This window comes from Heterodontus francisci, chromosome 8 (genome assembly GCF_036365525.1).
Source record: "Heterodontus francisci isolate sHetFra1 chromosome 8, sHetFra1.hap1, whole genome shotgun sequence".
NCBI lineage: Eukaryota > Metazoa > Chordata > Chondrichthyes > Heterodontiformes > Heterodontidae > Heterodontus > Heterodontus francisci.
The window spans coordinates 117,380,990-117,397,018 of NC_090378.1; the positions used below are offsets into that span (position 1 = coordinate 117,380,990).

Sequence of the window (16,029 nt, forward strand, 5' to 3'; positions counted from 1 at the left end):
AAACCCGCCTCTTTCCGCCATTCCTTCCCTTTGTTTGAAGGCTGACAAAAGTGTCTTTTTCTGTTCAGAACCTGCCCCACAAGTGGCTCGGGTCCAATCTTGCTTCTGAAGTTTCGTGCAGATAAACAGAGTGTGTAAAGGAGACGGGCTGTTGTGTGGCCAGAACAGTGGGCTGGAGTTTATCATTCCGCCACTGTAATCGGGGTCAAGAATTAGACATAACATTGTATTTGAATTCTAGCTGCAAAATGTCAGCAGCTGCTCCAGAGGGATTTACTCTGTTTTGGGTTTGGTTCTTCCACAGAGCAATTCAATCCAAGACTGGGTAGAAGAGATAGAAGAAGGAGCCAGTTACAACGTCATCTTGAAGGAAGAGCGGATACAGCAAACACCGAACAAGAGTGCAAGATGGCAGGGAGTGAGTACAGTTTTTTTTTCCTTTCTTCCTTTCCTCCTCTGCAAATAACAAATTGACATATATATAAATGCCTATATCAGGATTATTCTGGGGCCTGGATAGTTATATTGTAGAGATTAGATGCGAATTGTCCATTCAATTACATCTGGAATATATTGACCAAAAATTTGGTTGATAGCGTATTGAGGACCGAGGGAAGGAAAACAAATTGCAGCAAGATGTAGCATCTAATGTTAGCAAGAAAACTTAAGCTTTCCCAGCTTTCCCATCTTTGGTAATTGCTGTAAATGTACTTGTATTCATCTTGTTGATCAGTTATTTCCCAATAATTGATTATGGTCATGTTTACATGTGTGCTTTCATATTTAATCTAATGCAAATTTCAGATACATCCAGTGCGCTCTATTGCCCAGAGGCTTGTGTGACTTTGGAACTCTCTGTCTCTGAAGGTGGTGAAGGCGGAGTCATTGAATATTTTTAAGGTGGAAGTAGATGGATTCTTGTTGGGCAAGGGAATCAAAGGTTATCGGGGGTAGATGGGAGTGTGGAATTCGAGATACAAACAGATCAGCCATGATCTTATTGAAAGGTGGAGCAGGCTCGAGGGGCCGAATGGCCTACGTCTGCTCCTTATTCATATGTTCGCATGTTCATATATTGATATTACACAGCCGATTCTTTTTCCAGTGATCTGGGGTGTCAATCAAATAATTTACTTTACCAATTCTCCTGACTACTTTATGTGGATCACTGAACCGTACTTTCAGCGGTTCACTCTGTAAAGGCAGGAATATTAATACCTCATTCCCTGTTTGAAATGTTCGGGTCTTGGCATGCTTGTCTGTCCATTTCTTCATGGTCATTTGGGAAGCTTTAAAGTGTTCCTGAACCACTTTGCAGGCTCTCATGAGCTGTTCCCAGACACGGATATGTAATGGAACACGGAATATTCATCCCTCTGTTCTAAAAACCTTTCTTTAATTAGTTTTAGAGGACCTCTTATCTCATGTCCATAAACTAATTCAAAAGACCTGAAACTGGTTGACTCATTAGGCGCATCCCTAGTAGCAAACCAAGGAAATTCTATCCCTTTATCCCAACCATGATATTACGCCCTGATCATCGTTTTGAGGGTCTGATGGTACCTTTTGAAAGTTCCTGTGTCTGTGGGTGGTAAGCTGAAGACTTTAACTGTGTTATACCCAATTTACACATCACTTCCTGAAAAAATTTAGACATAAAATTGGAACCTTGATCCAACTGAATTTCAATCAGTAATCCATATCTAGTGAAGAACTGGGTTAACTTCTCTACCACTACCTTAGCAGAAATTGTTCTCAAAGTATGGTCTCTGGGAACTGAGTAGCCATATCCATGATGGTGAGTATTGTTACGACCAGGTGAGAAGGGGTCTAGGGATTCCCTCTCAGCCTTTGCCTGGTTTATCCGTATCAGGGTTTAATTTTAAAATACCATTAAAATAGCTCTCCCTTAGTGAATCCTTGTTCACTGCTCCAATTGTAAGGCAAAGAAATCAAACAGGTTTCTTAAGATTTAAACAAGAAAGGCAGAAGTTTATTAATCTTAAACTCTAATGCAGTTAACTACGAATATGCGACGTGACAATGCGAGCATGCATACATGATAAACACACACGCAGATGGAAGGAATAAAGAGGAAAAGCTTGAGGCAATATCTGGTGGTTACCATCCTTTAAGTTTAATGTGGAGTCTTTGGTTGCCAGGAAGTCTTGCAATTCGTTGCGCCTGAAGTCACGCTTCAACTTGTTCCAATGTAGGAGTCTTTTCTGTCTTGAGGTTTACGTGTCTTCCATGGGTCCGGTGGCTTGGGAGAAGGTGAGAGAGACAGCCAGGAGAGAGAGGCTTTCTTATTCCAGGTTCCTCTTCAAAATTGCCTTCTGTTCCTTTCTCTGTTGTTTGACATTTCAAAAAACCCAGGTTGCCCAGCAGGTTAGTCATCTGACTAGCTCGTTATTTGGAACAGTCTCTCCTGTGAAGTTTGTGGACTTCAAAGATCTCGTGGTGGGGGGGGGGGGAATGGGGTGTAATGATATCTCTGACCAACGAGATGTGGAACCGTTGTCACACCAATCTCTGTTAATTGAATCGGTGATTAATTCCTTTGTCTCTCCAAGCACTGTATCTTAGTATGCAAATGTTCTTCCAGCCAGATTTCTGGTGACCTTCAAACACGTTATTTCTTCACTCCAGCAACAGTTTAAAATCAATGTTCATATGACAAAATCAAAAGCCTCATTCTTGGCAGGTGGGGGTCTACATGACAGTATATATTGATATTCCACTTCTGTTTTCGGTTAAGACACTACACAGGATACCAACACCCTACTAAATTGTTCCCCAATAACTGGTATGGAATTAGAGGTGCTGGTTTTATGGCAGGTTGTGGTTTTCCCACAATCTGGCACATATGGTAAGTTTTACAAAACTGCATCACTTCCTTGGAACAATCTGGTCAGTAGAAAGTTGACATATATGTGATTGGGTCTTCCGGATCCCCACATGTCCCACTATAGGAAGTTCATGGGCTATCCTTAATAGTTCCTGCTGATATTTGGGCGGTGCCACTATCTTCGTTCACAGGTCTGTGAGGAGGTCTCCAGTTCCTCAGCAGAACCCCATCTTTAATATAGTAACCTCCTGGAACTCATTTTGCCTCAGCTGGAGTTAGAGTGGATTGTGCCACTTTATTTAATTCTGGAACGGCTTACTGAGCCTTGATCAAAGAAGACTTACTGAACATTTCCTTCAGATTACCCAACTCCCCAAAGAAAGTTTCAGATATTCGGGTGCCAATTTTACCTCTGACAATGGAACTTGTTTAGCCATTGCTCGTGTCACGAAGTATGAAGGAAAAATTCCTGGAAACTTTTCCAGCAACTGTTCTGACATTTTAACTTCACTTGTTTTTTCTCTCCCTCCTGGAGAAGCTTCTACCTTTGCTCTGGCCAAATCATTCCCCAGGAGTAGGTCAACTCTGTCTGCAGGCAAACTATGGACAACACCTACAGTTAGCAGTCTAGACATGAAGTCACACTCCAGGTGCACCTGATATAAAGGTATGGGTATGCACGCCCCCCCCGATACCATTCACTCAAAACTTGGTATTCAATGCGCTCCCTGGTGGAAAAGTCATGCCTTTTTAAAATTCATTCATAGGATGTGGGTATTGTTGGCTAGGCCAGCATTTAATTGCCCATCCCTAATTGCCCATGAGAAGGTGGTGGTGAGCTGCCTTCTTGAACCACTGCAGTCCATGTGGGGTAGGTAGACCCACAGTGCTGTTAGGAAGGAAATTCCAGGATTTTTACCCAACGACCGTGAAGGAATGGCGATATAGTTCCAAATCAGGATGGTGTGTGGCTTGGAGGGGAATTTGCAGGTGGTGGTGTTCCCAAGCATTTGCTGCCCTTGTCCTTCCAGGTGATCAAGGTCACAGGTTTGGTAGGTGCTGGCTAAGGAGTCTTGGTGCATTGGTGCAGTGCATCTTCTAGATGGTGCACATTGCTGTCACTGTGCGTCGGTGGTGGAGGGAGTGAATGTTTGTGGATGATGTACCAATCAAGGGGGGCTGCTTTGTCCTAGATGGTGTTGAGCTTCTTAAGTGTTGTTGGAGATGCACCCATCCTGGCAAGTGGAGAGTATTCCATTACACTCCTGACTTGTGCCTTGTAGATGATGGACAGGCTTTGGGGAGTCAGGAGGTGAGTTACTTGCTGCAGGATTCCTAGCCTCTGTCCTGATCTTGTAGCCACGGTATTTATATCGCTACTCCAGTTCAGTTTCTGGTCAATGGTAACCCACAGGTTGTTGATAGTGGGGGATTCGACGATCATAATGCAGTTGAATGTCAAGGGGAGATGGTCATTGCCTGGTGCGAATGTTACTTGCCACTTATCAGCCTAAGCCTGGATATTGTCCAGGCTTGTCATTGACTGACCCACTGTGTGTTTGTGACATTTTCTGTTCTTACTCAAAATGCGTATAATTTTAGCCACATACCCAGTTGCACTTACTATAGAATAGGTAACAGTGGGGAGATCAGTGGTTTCCTGGAAGAAAAATTGCATGATCCTGACTTTTAGATGAGCCTGTATGAAAAAATAGTTTTAACAGAAACTGAGGCTGATTGCAAGTGCACTAAGAAATACAAGACTGATTACTCGAGAGTAAAAGAGCAAGCTGCAGGAATAAATATGTGCACGATTATTGGTAAGTAATGTGTGATTAATCTGGTGGTGTAAAGTGTTTATTGACTGAAGGAATAGATGTGATTTGACTAAAGCTGGTGTTTTGAGTTTGCAGAAGGCGAGCGACATTGCAATGCACATAACTCCACAATATCTGATTTAGTAAACTGCATAGAGCTCTCAGTACCAGTTCTCCTTCCTTTATGTTGAAGAAAAGACAGAAAAGCAAGGATGGATTTGAAATAAATCACAAATAAATTTTGAATTTTCTGTCTTTCTGTTGATTACTGACATTGAGGAGTCAGCCGGGAGAAGTCGGTGGACATTACTGTGTGAGAGCTAAACTGACACGGACAGTTCAAGTTGAAACATCCCAGGTTAATGGCTGGCTGACTCCAATGATCATTCCATTCCCACATTATCACCTGTAGTAACCCCCCTGAAGACCAATTCTCCTGAAATCACTGTTCAATGAAAAAAAAAACTTCAAGGAAAATCATAAAATTGTGAAGATGATTGGAATTCAACGTACAGTTTGATGTCAAAATTAAGTTCCCCTTTCTGGATGTACCACAGGCCAGCTACCCACTGGTACCACATCCAGGCGTCAGCCTGAATACGGCATTGACAGTCCATTCAACCAGGTGGGGGTGCAGGGGTATTGCAGCAGGTCCAATCCTGGACTTGTCTTATGAAAATGCATACTTTTCAGAGAGAATTGCTGGATTGCAATCACTATGATTCCGAGCTGCTCTTTCTCCCCCTCCCCTTCCCCCCGCCATTCCTGAAGTTAATTGTAATACTGCTATTACTGCTCCAACTGAACAGCTTTGAGCCTGGGATATTCTTGTTCTGTGTCAAGAGGGGAGCTGTTTGTTTTTTCTTTTCAAAAGCTTGGGAGTTAACCTAGAGCTGTTGGTGTACTTGAGTACAAAGGAATGCAATCACCTGAAAACCAGTCATGTGTCTGCAATGTTTCAACTTTAACTGTTAAAGGAGATCATTTCACTAATACATGAAATGACCAGTTCCTTTCCAGTAAGAGTGAAAGGGTCCATATTCTGATGGATTTCCTTCCTATCTCTGTATCCTCCTCCAGCTCTGAAACACACAGGTATGTGATGCTCCTCCAATTCTAGCCTCTTGTGCATCCCTGAATTTCATTGTTGGCGACCATGCTTTCAGCTGCCTTGTCCCAAAGCCCTGGAATTCCCTCACAAAACCTCTCTGCCTCTCCACCTCTCTTCTCCTGTCAGACACTCCTGAAAATAGATCTTTTTAACCAAGCTTTTGGTGATGTGTCCTATTACCTCTTCATGTGGCTTGCTGTCAATTTTTGCCTGTTTCCATTCCTGTGAAGTACCTTGGAATGTTTTTACTATGTCAGAGATGCTATAGAAATGCAAGTTGTTGTTGCGATATCTTTTGTTGCATTGCACTAATTTGTTTTTCAACACCCTGTAGGTGGAAGGAGACCAAGTTCCTCCAGGTCACACCAGCAGTCAGGCAACAAAAAAGATCCGTGCAATAAAGGCCGGCACATTACAACAGCTTGTAAACAATTTGTTGACAGCTTCTGGAGACGGTGATTCGAATTATACCAGAATCTTTTTGTCAACATACCGAGCATTTGCTTCTCCAGAAGCTGTATTGGATCTGCTGCTGGACAGGTGAGAGCAAATAATCTTTGTTTAATGGCAATGACAGGATTCTTCAGTCAGGTTATTTTCATATCATGAATCTACCAATCTGGATAGGAATTACTGAGGACCATCTACTGGAAGTGTCAAAGTTCACTGCTCATGGGCTGGGTGTCCCTCCCAGTTTTTGAGAAGAAGGGCAATGCTTTACTGCATGGAAGCTCTCCTGGTACAATACCATCTAAACACTTCTGCTTTCAATGCCCTTTCGTGAAATGACGTACAGTCCATTCCTTACTGATGCCTTGCAACAAACATTGGTACATTCCAGGCTGTAGACTCAGTTAGACAGAAGTTATTTGAAGGCTAACAAAAGATTGTGCCCACTACATTTGGTCTTTGCACGTATTTACGTTTTTACCCGAATTCACAAGCAATACACGACTATTCTAGTGTTCAATATGGAAAAATGTTAAAATCTCATAGTCTGTGACTTTCTTTTATATTCTCAAGCATTTGTGTAAGATACTTTTTAAAGAGGAAAAATTTGTGACTGTTTTGGACCCATCGGGCTGAATTTTACTGACCACCGCCGCCCCCCCCCCCCCGCCCACCATGTCGGGGGTCATCGCAGGGAAGCTCAAAAAATCCTTCCGGGAGAGGCGCGACATAAACCTCGAATCCGGGAAGGCCCTGCGCCATTTTACTGGCAGCGACGAGGCCTCAGGACGGCCCTCCCTCACCGCTCAGCAAAAAAAACCGCATTAACATATGTAAATAAATTAGAACGGAAGAATAATTACTTACCTCATCGTGACAGCCATCCCACGCCGATATTCTGGTCAACTGACGGAAATCCCACGCCTTCGGATCTCCATTCGGAGATCCAAGGCGTAACACTGGTGTGGAGGAGGGGAGGAGTGAAATTTTCAGGGCAGGAGGGGGTTGGAGTGGGGAAACCTCCGACTATCGGCTGAGGGGATGGTGGGAATGGGATGAGGGTCAAAGGTAACAAAGTTCAGGGCGGAAAGTTTGGTATCAGAATAAAAGTTTGTTTAGGGGAGATCGGGCAATTTATATATTGCGTACTCGTTGGCGGGTGGAAGAGTGGATTCAAAGTGAGATTACAATTTTTATTTTTATTTTTCACACACTGGCACCTTTAAAAATGTAAATGATCTGTCAGGACTTTTTGGCCCTTGAAAAATGGCATTGGCGCCTGCACGGTGGCACCTGATGTCATTGCTGGGGACGGACCATGATATTTCGTGTGGAGGCTCATTAATATGGAGTGGGTGGACCATCCACCCCCTATGACGTAGAGGGTGTGGGCACTTCACCTCCAGCAACGGCATTAAAAACAATCATAAAATTCATTACCTGCCGTCTCCCCCCTCCTCACAAAACACTTACCTTGTGCTCCGACCTTCCCCCCTCCAAAGTTCATCAACTTTAAACTTTACCCCTTCCCGCCAACCACTAGACCAATGAAATTAGTTTTACCCCACTCCCCCCACCCCATCCCCGTCCCGCACTGAGTAACGTACCTGCTCCCACCTCCCCATCAGTGTCCCACCTTACATCACCGGATGGAGATCCGATGGCACCGGAATGGACGGTGGGAGAAAGTAAGTATTTAATTCATGAATTGTACAAAAATATTTAAATTTAGGTTCTATCGCCAATTGGCGGGGGGCAGGGGGGGAGTCGCCTCAAGACCTCGCCGCCAACAATGTCAGATCTATAGTTGAAAAGGAAAACATTGTCGATGTGTGGGAAAGAGTGAGACTAATTGGAAAAGCTGCCTCAAAGAGCCGAGCACAAGTACAGTCGGCTGAATGGCCTCATCCTATACTGTACGATTCAATAATTCTAAACTTGGAAATGATGTAACCATGCTACACCCCACTCCTCTCTCCCCACAAGGCTTTCCATAAATATGTTTTCATGAAGATTTGTGTATCATTGGGCAAACAGGTGCAGGCAGAGTAGGCACATAATCATGTAAAAACTGTGCAAAGGTAATGATATTTCAAGATAGTGTTGTAACATGCTAAGTCAGAGTTAAAGTGAAAAGTTTGAACAAAACTAGCTGATTAAGGTTTGAAATACTGAATCTGTATCTTCAGTGTTTTTTTAATGTTTGACAGCCAATTATGGATCAAATAGTTGTTTAAAATGACTTAATTTATCTTTTATGACCAATTGCAGGTATAGAGAGTGTGACTGGGAGGAAAATGATGAACAAAGGTCTCCTGAAACAAGAAAGTAAGTTCAGCCCGATGTGTGACTGAAGTATGCTTCATTCAGAATACAATAATGTGAAAGGAAATTGCTGGAGAGCCAGCAGTTCCTGTAAATTTATGTAGGAACTTCCTCATGAAGGCATCCCATAGCAGTACAGTGAACGCCCTGCCAGACCATAGCAATCACATTAAAGAAGCTGCTTGACTGCCTCTCTAATATTTACATTATTCTGAAAGATCATAGAGTTAAAAAAATATTGGATCAGCACAAAACATCCAAAACTCTTCAACAGAAAATTTCTTGCCCTTCAATATCAAGGTCTTGAGTTGATTACCTCAGATTGACAATTCTGGACTAAACACCCAGAGTAAAAGAAATGGCTTTCGCTCCTCCTGCCCCCTCGCTTTTTGCATCGCCCAACCCGCTCCCGCCAAGCCACTCTCACTACGGTGTCCTGCGTACTTCCTGTGAAAGTTTGAAAAAATAAATCGCCATTTAGTGCAATCATACATCTAGAGTGTGACTTGTTCCTGGTATCATGGCTTTGGCAGAACTCCCATTCTGTTGCCATTGAATGTTTTGCATTGTGCCATAATCTAACTTGCCCATCTGGCTCCTGAATTCATGAAGTCAAGTACTTTGTCCAAGTAATGGTTACTCATGTTCAAATTGTGATAGTTAAAAGCTTTCAATGGTATTTGACAGCAGACAGCATCACATCCATGCAATTCTGCATAAATCATCAGAGATGAACAGGAACCCTGGTTAAGTTTTTGCACCCCACAAGATTGCTGTGATCATTTTAGTGCCCTGGATCTGGTCAGTTAACTGAGTAGAGGCCTGGGATTAAACCCAGGATTATTCTGGTCTGTACAGCTCATTAACTAAACTCAGAGCTATTAGAGAAACAGCCCATAATTGCAAATATGTATTCAGCTTCGGTGATAATTGGAGGATGTGCATTGTGAGAAATGCTTGATACATTGGTGTTCTCGATCAAACGTTAAGTTGTGTCTGCGATGCACGTTGCATGAGCAGTGCTCCATAATGAGCTTGATCAGTCATGATCTTATCAAATATGGAGCAGGCTCAAGGGGCCGAATACTCCTGCTACTAATTCGTATGTTTGTATGTATGCATTGGAGATGGAGACTTTAGTCCAGTGGGACTACAGAAGAGTGCTTTGGGCCAAATTTTCTAGACTGCACAGTACAGATTAAATTCTACACATTGTGAGTCAGCAGGGTAGAGCCTCTTTAACTTAGTAATTTATTGTCACCTGGGATGTTGTTCATAGGGTACCGTCTTGGAGTCGTGATCTTTTGAATTGATTTTTCTTTTAAAACTTTTTCTGGAGGGTTACTGGTTGAGTGTTTATTCAAGTCTATGTAATGTGTCCTCCTAAAGAAGTATGAAAATGGTTAAGATAGAGAGGCTTCCTTGACATAACAAATGAACCCTGGCTTCTTCTTCGGGTCATGTTTCCAGTGTGTTTTAACCTAGAGATGCTGTTTTCTTTAACAAAGTTAACTCGCCGCCCAAAAACTTTAAAATTTCCATGGCCTTGCCCTTCTATCTCTGCAGCCTCCTCAAGTCCAATACTGGAATTCCTGTGTTCCTCCAATTCTACCCTCTTGTGCATCTCCAGTTTCCTTTATCCTTCCATTAGCAGCCATGCCTTCAGCTCTCTGGGCCCTAAGTTCTGAAATTCCCACTCTAAGCTTCTCTCCTTTTCTAAGACACTCTTTAAAACCTACGTCTTTGAACAAGCTTTTGGTAATGCAGCTGTCTTCACTGAAGTGCATACCAATGTTTGCAAGAATTATAGTACTTCATTTCATAATCTGTATGTTTTGATAGCCAACATGATTCAGCAACCTTAAAAATGTGGACCATCAAGGTTTTGGAACTGATGTAAAAGAGTTTTAATCCCTGAATTTAATCTGTGCCATCTGACTTCAATGCTGTTGCACTGAATTCAGATGATGTGAAGACAGTTCCTGCAGTGCAAAATATTTCGACAAATATGAGGCATCTTTTTCTTTGAACAGTGCCAGTCTTTTACTGCATGTGACACTGCAGACTACTGCACCCCCCACCCACCCCACAACATCCTCTGCCTGCTAGTTTAATAGGAATGGAATCAGTTAGTCTCAGTAGAGCCCATGTGCCTGTATGATGGTCCACAGAATATGGAATTGCTGTGTAATTAGAATAGATATGTTATATATGCAACTTTTAAAATACAATTTCATCTGTACCCAGTAGTGGCAAGAGTCTGTAGAAGTGAAACTATGTGTTACTGGAACAGCACTGTCAGTCTCACTAAGTCTCAATTGTTGCAAGTAAATTGTTTGCTAATTGCGTGAAGAATAGTTTGCTTTTGGAGCTTATTCTTGGCAAAATATGAAGTGCCTGTCACATACCCCATCCATAAACTTCATGTCATTTCGAACTCTGTCCATATCCTAGTTTGCATCAAGTCCCATCACTCCTGTGTTCACTGACCTACATTGTCTCCTGGTCCACCAATGCCTCAGTTTGATTTTTTATTGATAATTCTCACTTTTATGTTAAAATCCCTCCACGGCCTCACCCCTCCCCATCTCTGTAATCCCCTGAAGCTCCAAATCTCTCTTGGAAATCTATATTTTCCACCAACTCTGGCCTGTTGTATATTTCTCACTTCCTTTTCCCCACCATTGGTATGGTTTTCAGCTGATTAGGCCATAAATTGCATAATTCCCGTCCCCTGCAAACATCTCCACCTCTCTCCTTTAAGAAGCTCATGACAAATCATTCACTGGCCAAGCTTTTGGTCACCTATCCTAATATGTCCTCCTTTGGCTTGGTATCGGGTTTTGTGTGATTAACCTCCTGTGGGATGTTATATTATGTTAAAGGTGCTATTTCAGTGTTGTCATGGCTTCACTGTACAACTGATGTCCTCTTCTGCTCATTTTTTATGACAAGACCAATTAAACTGCCTGGTAAGTAATGCTATATGGTCACCAGTACTAAACAAGGAGCTGAAAGTGAGTGGCAAGCTGACCATATTGGAGCATCTCATTAGATATCCTTATATCTAATAGGGAGGAATAGGGAGAGAGAGGAGTTGAACACGTGGCTGCAGGGATGGTGCAGGAGGGAGGGTTTTGGTTTCCTGGATAATTGGGGCTCTTTCTGGGGTAGGTGGGACCTCTACAAACAGGATGGTCTTCACCTGAACCAGAGGGGTACCAATATCCTGGGGGGGAGGTTTGCTAGTGCTCTTCGGGGGGGGTTTAAACTAATTCAGCAGGGGAATGGGAACCTAAATTGTAGTGCCAGTGTACAGGATGTTGAGAGTAGTGAGGTCAGGGATATGGTTACAAGGACGCAAGAGGGCACTGGCAAGCAAGAACCTGGTTTAAAGTGTGTCTATTTCAACGCCAGGAGCATCCGGAATAAGGTGGGTGAGCTTGCAGCATGGGTTGGTACCTGGGATCTCGATGTAGTGGCCATTTCGGAGACATGGGTAGAGCGGGGCAGGAATGGATGTTGCAGATTCCGGGATTTAGATGTTTCAGTAAGAACAGAGAAGATGGTAAAAGAGGGGGGGGGTGTGGCATTGTTAATCAAGGAGAGTATTACAGCGACAGAAAGGACGTTTGAGGACTCGTCTACTGAGGTAGTATGGGCCGAGGTTAGAAACAGGAGAGGTGAGGTTACCCTGTTGGGAGTCTTTTATAGACCTCCGAATAGTTCCAGAGATGTAGAGGAAAGGATAGCGAAGATGATTCTCGACAGGGGCGAGAGTAACAGGGTAGTTGTTATGGGGGACTTTAACTTTCCAAATATCGACTGGAAATACTATAGTTCGAGTACTTTAGATGGGTCAGTTTTTGTCCAGTGTGTGCAGGAGGGTTTTCTGACACAGTATGTAGACAGGCCAACCAGGGGCGATGCCACATTGGATTTGGTACTGGGAAATGAACCCGGCCAGGTGTTAGATTTAGATGTAGGTGAGCACTTTGGTGATAGTGATCACAATTCGGTTAGGTTTACCTTAGCGATGGGCAGGGACAGGTATATACCGCAGGGCAAGAATTATAACTGGGGGAAAGGAAATTATGATGCGATTAGGCAAGATTTAGGATGCGTAGGATGGGGAAGGAAACTGCAGGGGATGGGAACAATCGAAATGTGGAGCTTATTCAAGGAGCAGCTACTGTGTGTCCTTGATAAGTATGTACCTGTGAGGCAGGGAGGAAGTTGTCGTGCGAGGGAGCCGTGGTTTACTAAAGAAGTTGAAGCGCTTGTCAAGAGGAAGAAGAAGGCCTATGTTAGGATGAGACGTGAAGGCTCAGTTAGGGCGCTTGAGAGCTACAAGCTAGCCACGAAGGATCTAAAGGGAGAGCTAAGAAGAGCAAGGAGAGGACACGAGAAGTCATTGGTGGATCGGATCAGGGAAAACCCTAAGGCTTTCTATAGGTATATCAGGAATAAAAGAATGACTAGAGTTAGATTAGGGCCAATCAAGGATAGTAGTGGGAAGTTGTGTGTGGAATCAGAGGAGATAGGGGAAGTGTTAAATGAATATTTTGCGTCAGTATTTACAGTAGAGAAAGAAAATGTTGTTGAGAATACTGAGATTCAGGCTACGAGGCTAGATGGGATTGAGGTTCACAAGGAGGAGGTGTTAGCAATTTTGGAAAGTGTGAAAATAGATAAGTCCCCTGGGCCAGATGGGATTTATCCTAGGATTCTCTGGGAAGCTAGGGAGGAGATTGCAGAGCCTTTGTCCTTGATCTTTATGTCGTCATTGTCGACAGGAATAGTGCCGGAAGACTGGAGGATAGCAAATGTTGTCCCCTTGTTCAAGAAGGGGAGTAGAGACAGCCCTGGTAATTATAGACCTGTGAGCCTTACTTCGGTTGTGGGTAAAATGTTGGAAAAGGTTATAAGAGACAGGATTTATAATCATCTTGAAAAGAATAAGTTCATTAGAGATAGTCAGCACGGTTTTGTGAAGGGTAGGTCGTGCCTCACAAACCTTGTTGAGTTTTTCGAGAAGGTGACCAAACAGGTGGATGAGGGTAAAGCAGTGGATGTGGTGTATATGGATTTCAGTAAGGCGTTTGATAAGGTTCCCCACGGTAGGCTATTGCAGAAAATATGGAAGTATGGGGTTGAAGGTGATTTAGAGCTTTGGATCAGAAATTGGCTAGCTGAAAGAAGACAGAGGGTGGTGGTTGATGGCAAATGTTCATCCTGGAGTTTAGTTACTAGTGGTGTACCGCAAGGATCTGTTTTGGGGCCACTGCTGTTTGTCATTTTTATAAATGACCTGGAAGAGGGTGTAGAAGGGTGGGTTAGTAAATTTGCAGATGACACTAAGGTCGGTGGAGTTGTGGATAGTGCCGAAGGATGTTGTCGGGTACAGAGGGACATAGATAGGCTGCAGAGCTGGGCTGAGAGATGGCAATTGGAGTTTAATGCGGAAAAGTGTGAGGTGATTCACTTTGGAAGGAGTAACAGGAATGCAGAGTACTGGGCTAATGGGAAGATTCTTGGTAGTGTAGATGAACAGAGAGATCTTGGTGTCCAGGTGCATAAATCCCTGAAGGTTGCTAACCAGGTTAATAGGGCTGTTAAGAAGGCATATGGTGTGTTAGCTTTTATTAGTAGGGGGGTCGAGTTTCGGAGCCACGAGGTCATGCTGCAGCTGTACAAAACTCTGGTGAGACCGCACCTGGAGTATTGCGTGCAGTTCTGGTCACCGCATTATAGGAAGGATGTGGAAGCTATGGAAAGGGTGCAGAGGAGATTTACTAGGATGTTGCCTGGTATGGAGGGAAGGTCTTACGAGGAAAGGCTGAGGGACTTGAGGTTGTTTTCGTTGGAGAGAAGGAGGAGGAGAGGTGACTTAATAGAGACATATAAGATAATCAGAGGGTTGGACAGTTTGGATAGTGAGAGCCTTTTTCCTCGGATGGTGATGGCAAACACGAGGGGACATAGCTTCAAGTTGAGGGGCGATAGATATAGGACAGATGTGAGAGGTAGTTTCTTTACTCAGAGAGTAGTAGGGGCGTGGAACGCCCTGCCTGCAGCAGTAGTAGATTCGCCAACTTTAAGGGCATTTAAGTGGTCATTGGATAGACATATGGATGAAAATGGAATAGTGTAGGTCAGATGGTTTCACAGGTCGGCGCAACATCGAGGGCCGAAGGGCCTGTACTGCGCTGTAATGTTCTAATAAAAAAAAAACTCGGCCTGACTGTCCTCTATTATAGGGGTGTCCAAGTCTTGGTGATCTAACCCTCAGAGCCCAAGCAACCAAGTTATTTTTATACTTATATTTTTTATTTGCTTGGTTTGTCCTGTTTGAATATTGTTGAAGGTTTATAAAGATCTTTTTGTAACCCACTTCTGCCTTACTGTTGGAGAAAGCCAAATCCGAACCCCAAGACCTGTTTCTATAAGTATCTTCAAATGCATGCAAAATAATTTTATATGAGCCCCAAGGCTCATATATGTAACCTCCAAAGATGAAAACTTGGGAACACCATTACCTCCAAGTCCCTTTCCAAGTCAAACTTCATCCTGACTTGGATTTATATTGCCGTTCCTTCAGCGTCATTGGGTCAAACTTCTGGAGCTCCCTACCTGATGGCACTGTGGGAGTATCTTCACCACATGAACTGCTGCAGTTCAAGAAAGTAGCTCAGCATCACCTTCTCAGGGCAACTAGGAATGGGCAATAAATACTGGCCTTGCTAGTGACACCCTTATCCCAAGAATAAATTAAAAAGAAACAGCCTTAATTTATTGAGTTTAAAATTACAGTATTAGAAGTTTCCAAATTGCCAATTAGAATTTTATTTCTAAACATTTTTGCTTCCCCTGAAAAACAGCTACTGACTCTATCTTGCATGTATATTTCTAGTGCAATCACCTCAGTTCTGCGAGCCTGGCTGGATCTGTGCTCTGAAGACTTCTGCGAGGTGCCAAATTACACGTGCCTGCAGAAGCTTCTTGAACACCTGAGGCAGACAATGCCAGGCTCGGACCTGGAGAAACGTGCCCACCAACTCCTCGAACAATTTCAGCAGCAAGATTTGGCAGCACAGGAGCTGGACAGTAAGATTAATCCTTGTGTAGCAATGAAAAAAGTTGTTTCAATTTTAAAAGCTATGGAGGTGGAGGGTGGGACTGGGGGAGATATGTTCCCCTTTTTTGATGATGGCTGCAATTGCAATTCTGGAGCTTATTTTCAATTCATCACTGAGAAGTTATATTACACCATGCAGGTAGAGTAACATAAGAGCCAGAAACACTCTTACTCCAAATTCCATTCCTTCAAAAGAGAATCTGTTTTTTTACTGTATTGCAAATCTCACCAGTCAGCTTTTGATGTAACATTTAAACTATTGCAGCAGGACAAAGGAACCAGTTAGAAGAGTTTTTTTAAATGACGAGTTATTATAGTGTGGAATGCTTTACCTCAAATA

General features: G+C 43.2%; 1 protein-coding gene across 1 annotated transcript in view; it reads left to right on the plus strand.

Moving 5' to 3' along the window:
- LOC137373245 (ral guanine nucleotide dissociation stimulator-like 1) overlaps positions 1-16,029 on the plus strand; it is a 67,700-nt gene that overhangs the window by 10,662 nt on the left and 41,009 nt on the right. The window contains exons 5-12 of the mRNA XM_068038095.1: positions 305-418; positions 1,090-1,196; positions 2,217-2,274; positions 4,542-4,668; positions 5,223-5,290; positions 6,111-6,316; positions 8,498-8,554; positions 15,465-15,658. Of these exons, the coding sequence (XP_067894196.1) occupies positions 305-418; positions 1,090-1,196; positions 2,217-2,274; positions 4,542-4,668; positions 5,223-5,290; positions 6,111-6,316; positions 8,498-8,554; positions 15,465-15,658 (931 nt within the window). The remainder of the gene's footprint in view (positions 1-304; positions 419-1,089; positions 1,197-2,216; positions 2,275-4,541; positions 4,669-5,222; positions 5,291-6,110; positions 6,317-8,497; positions 8,555-15,464; positions 15,659-16,029) is intronic.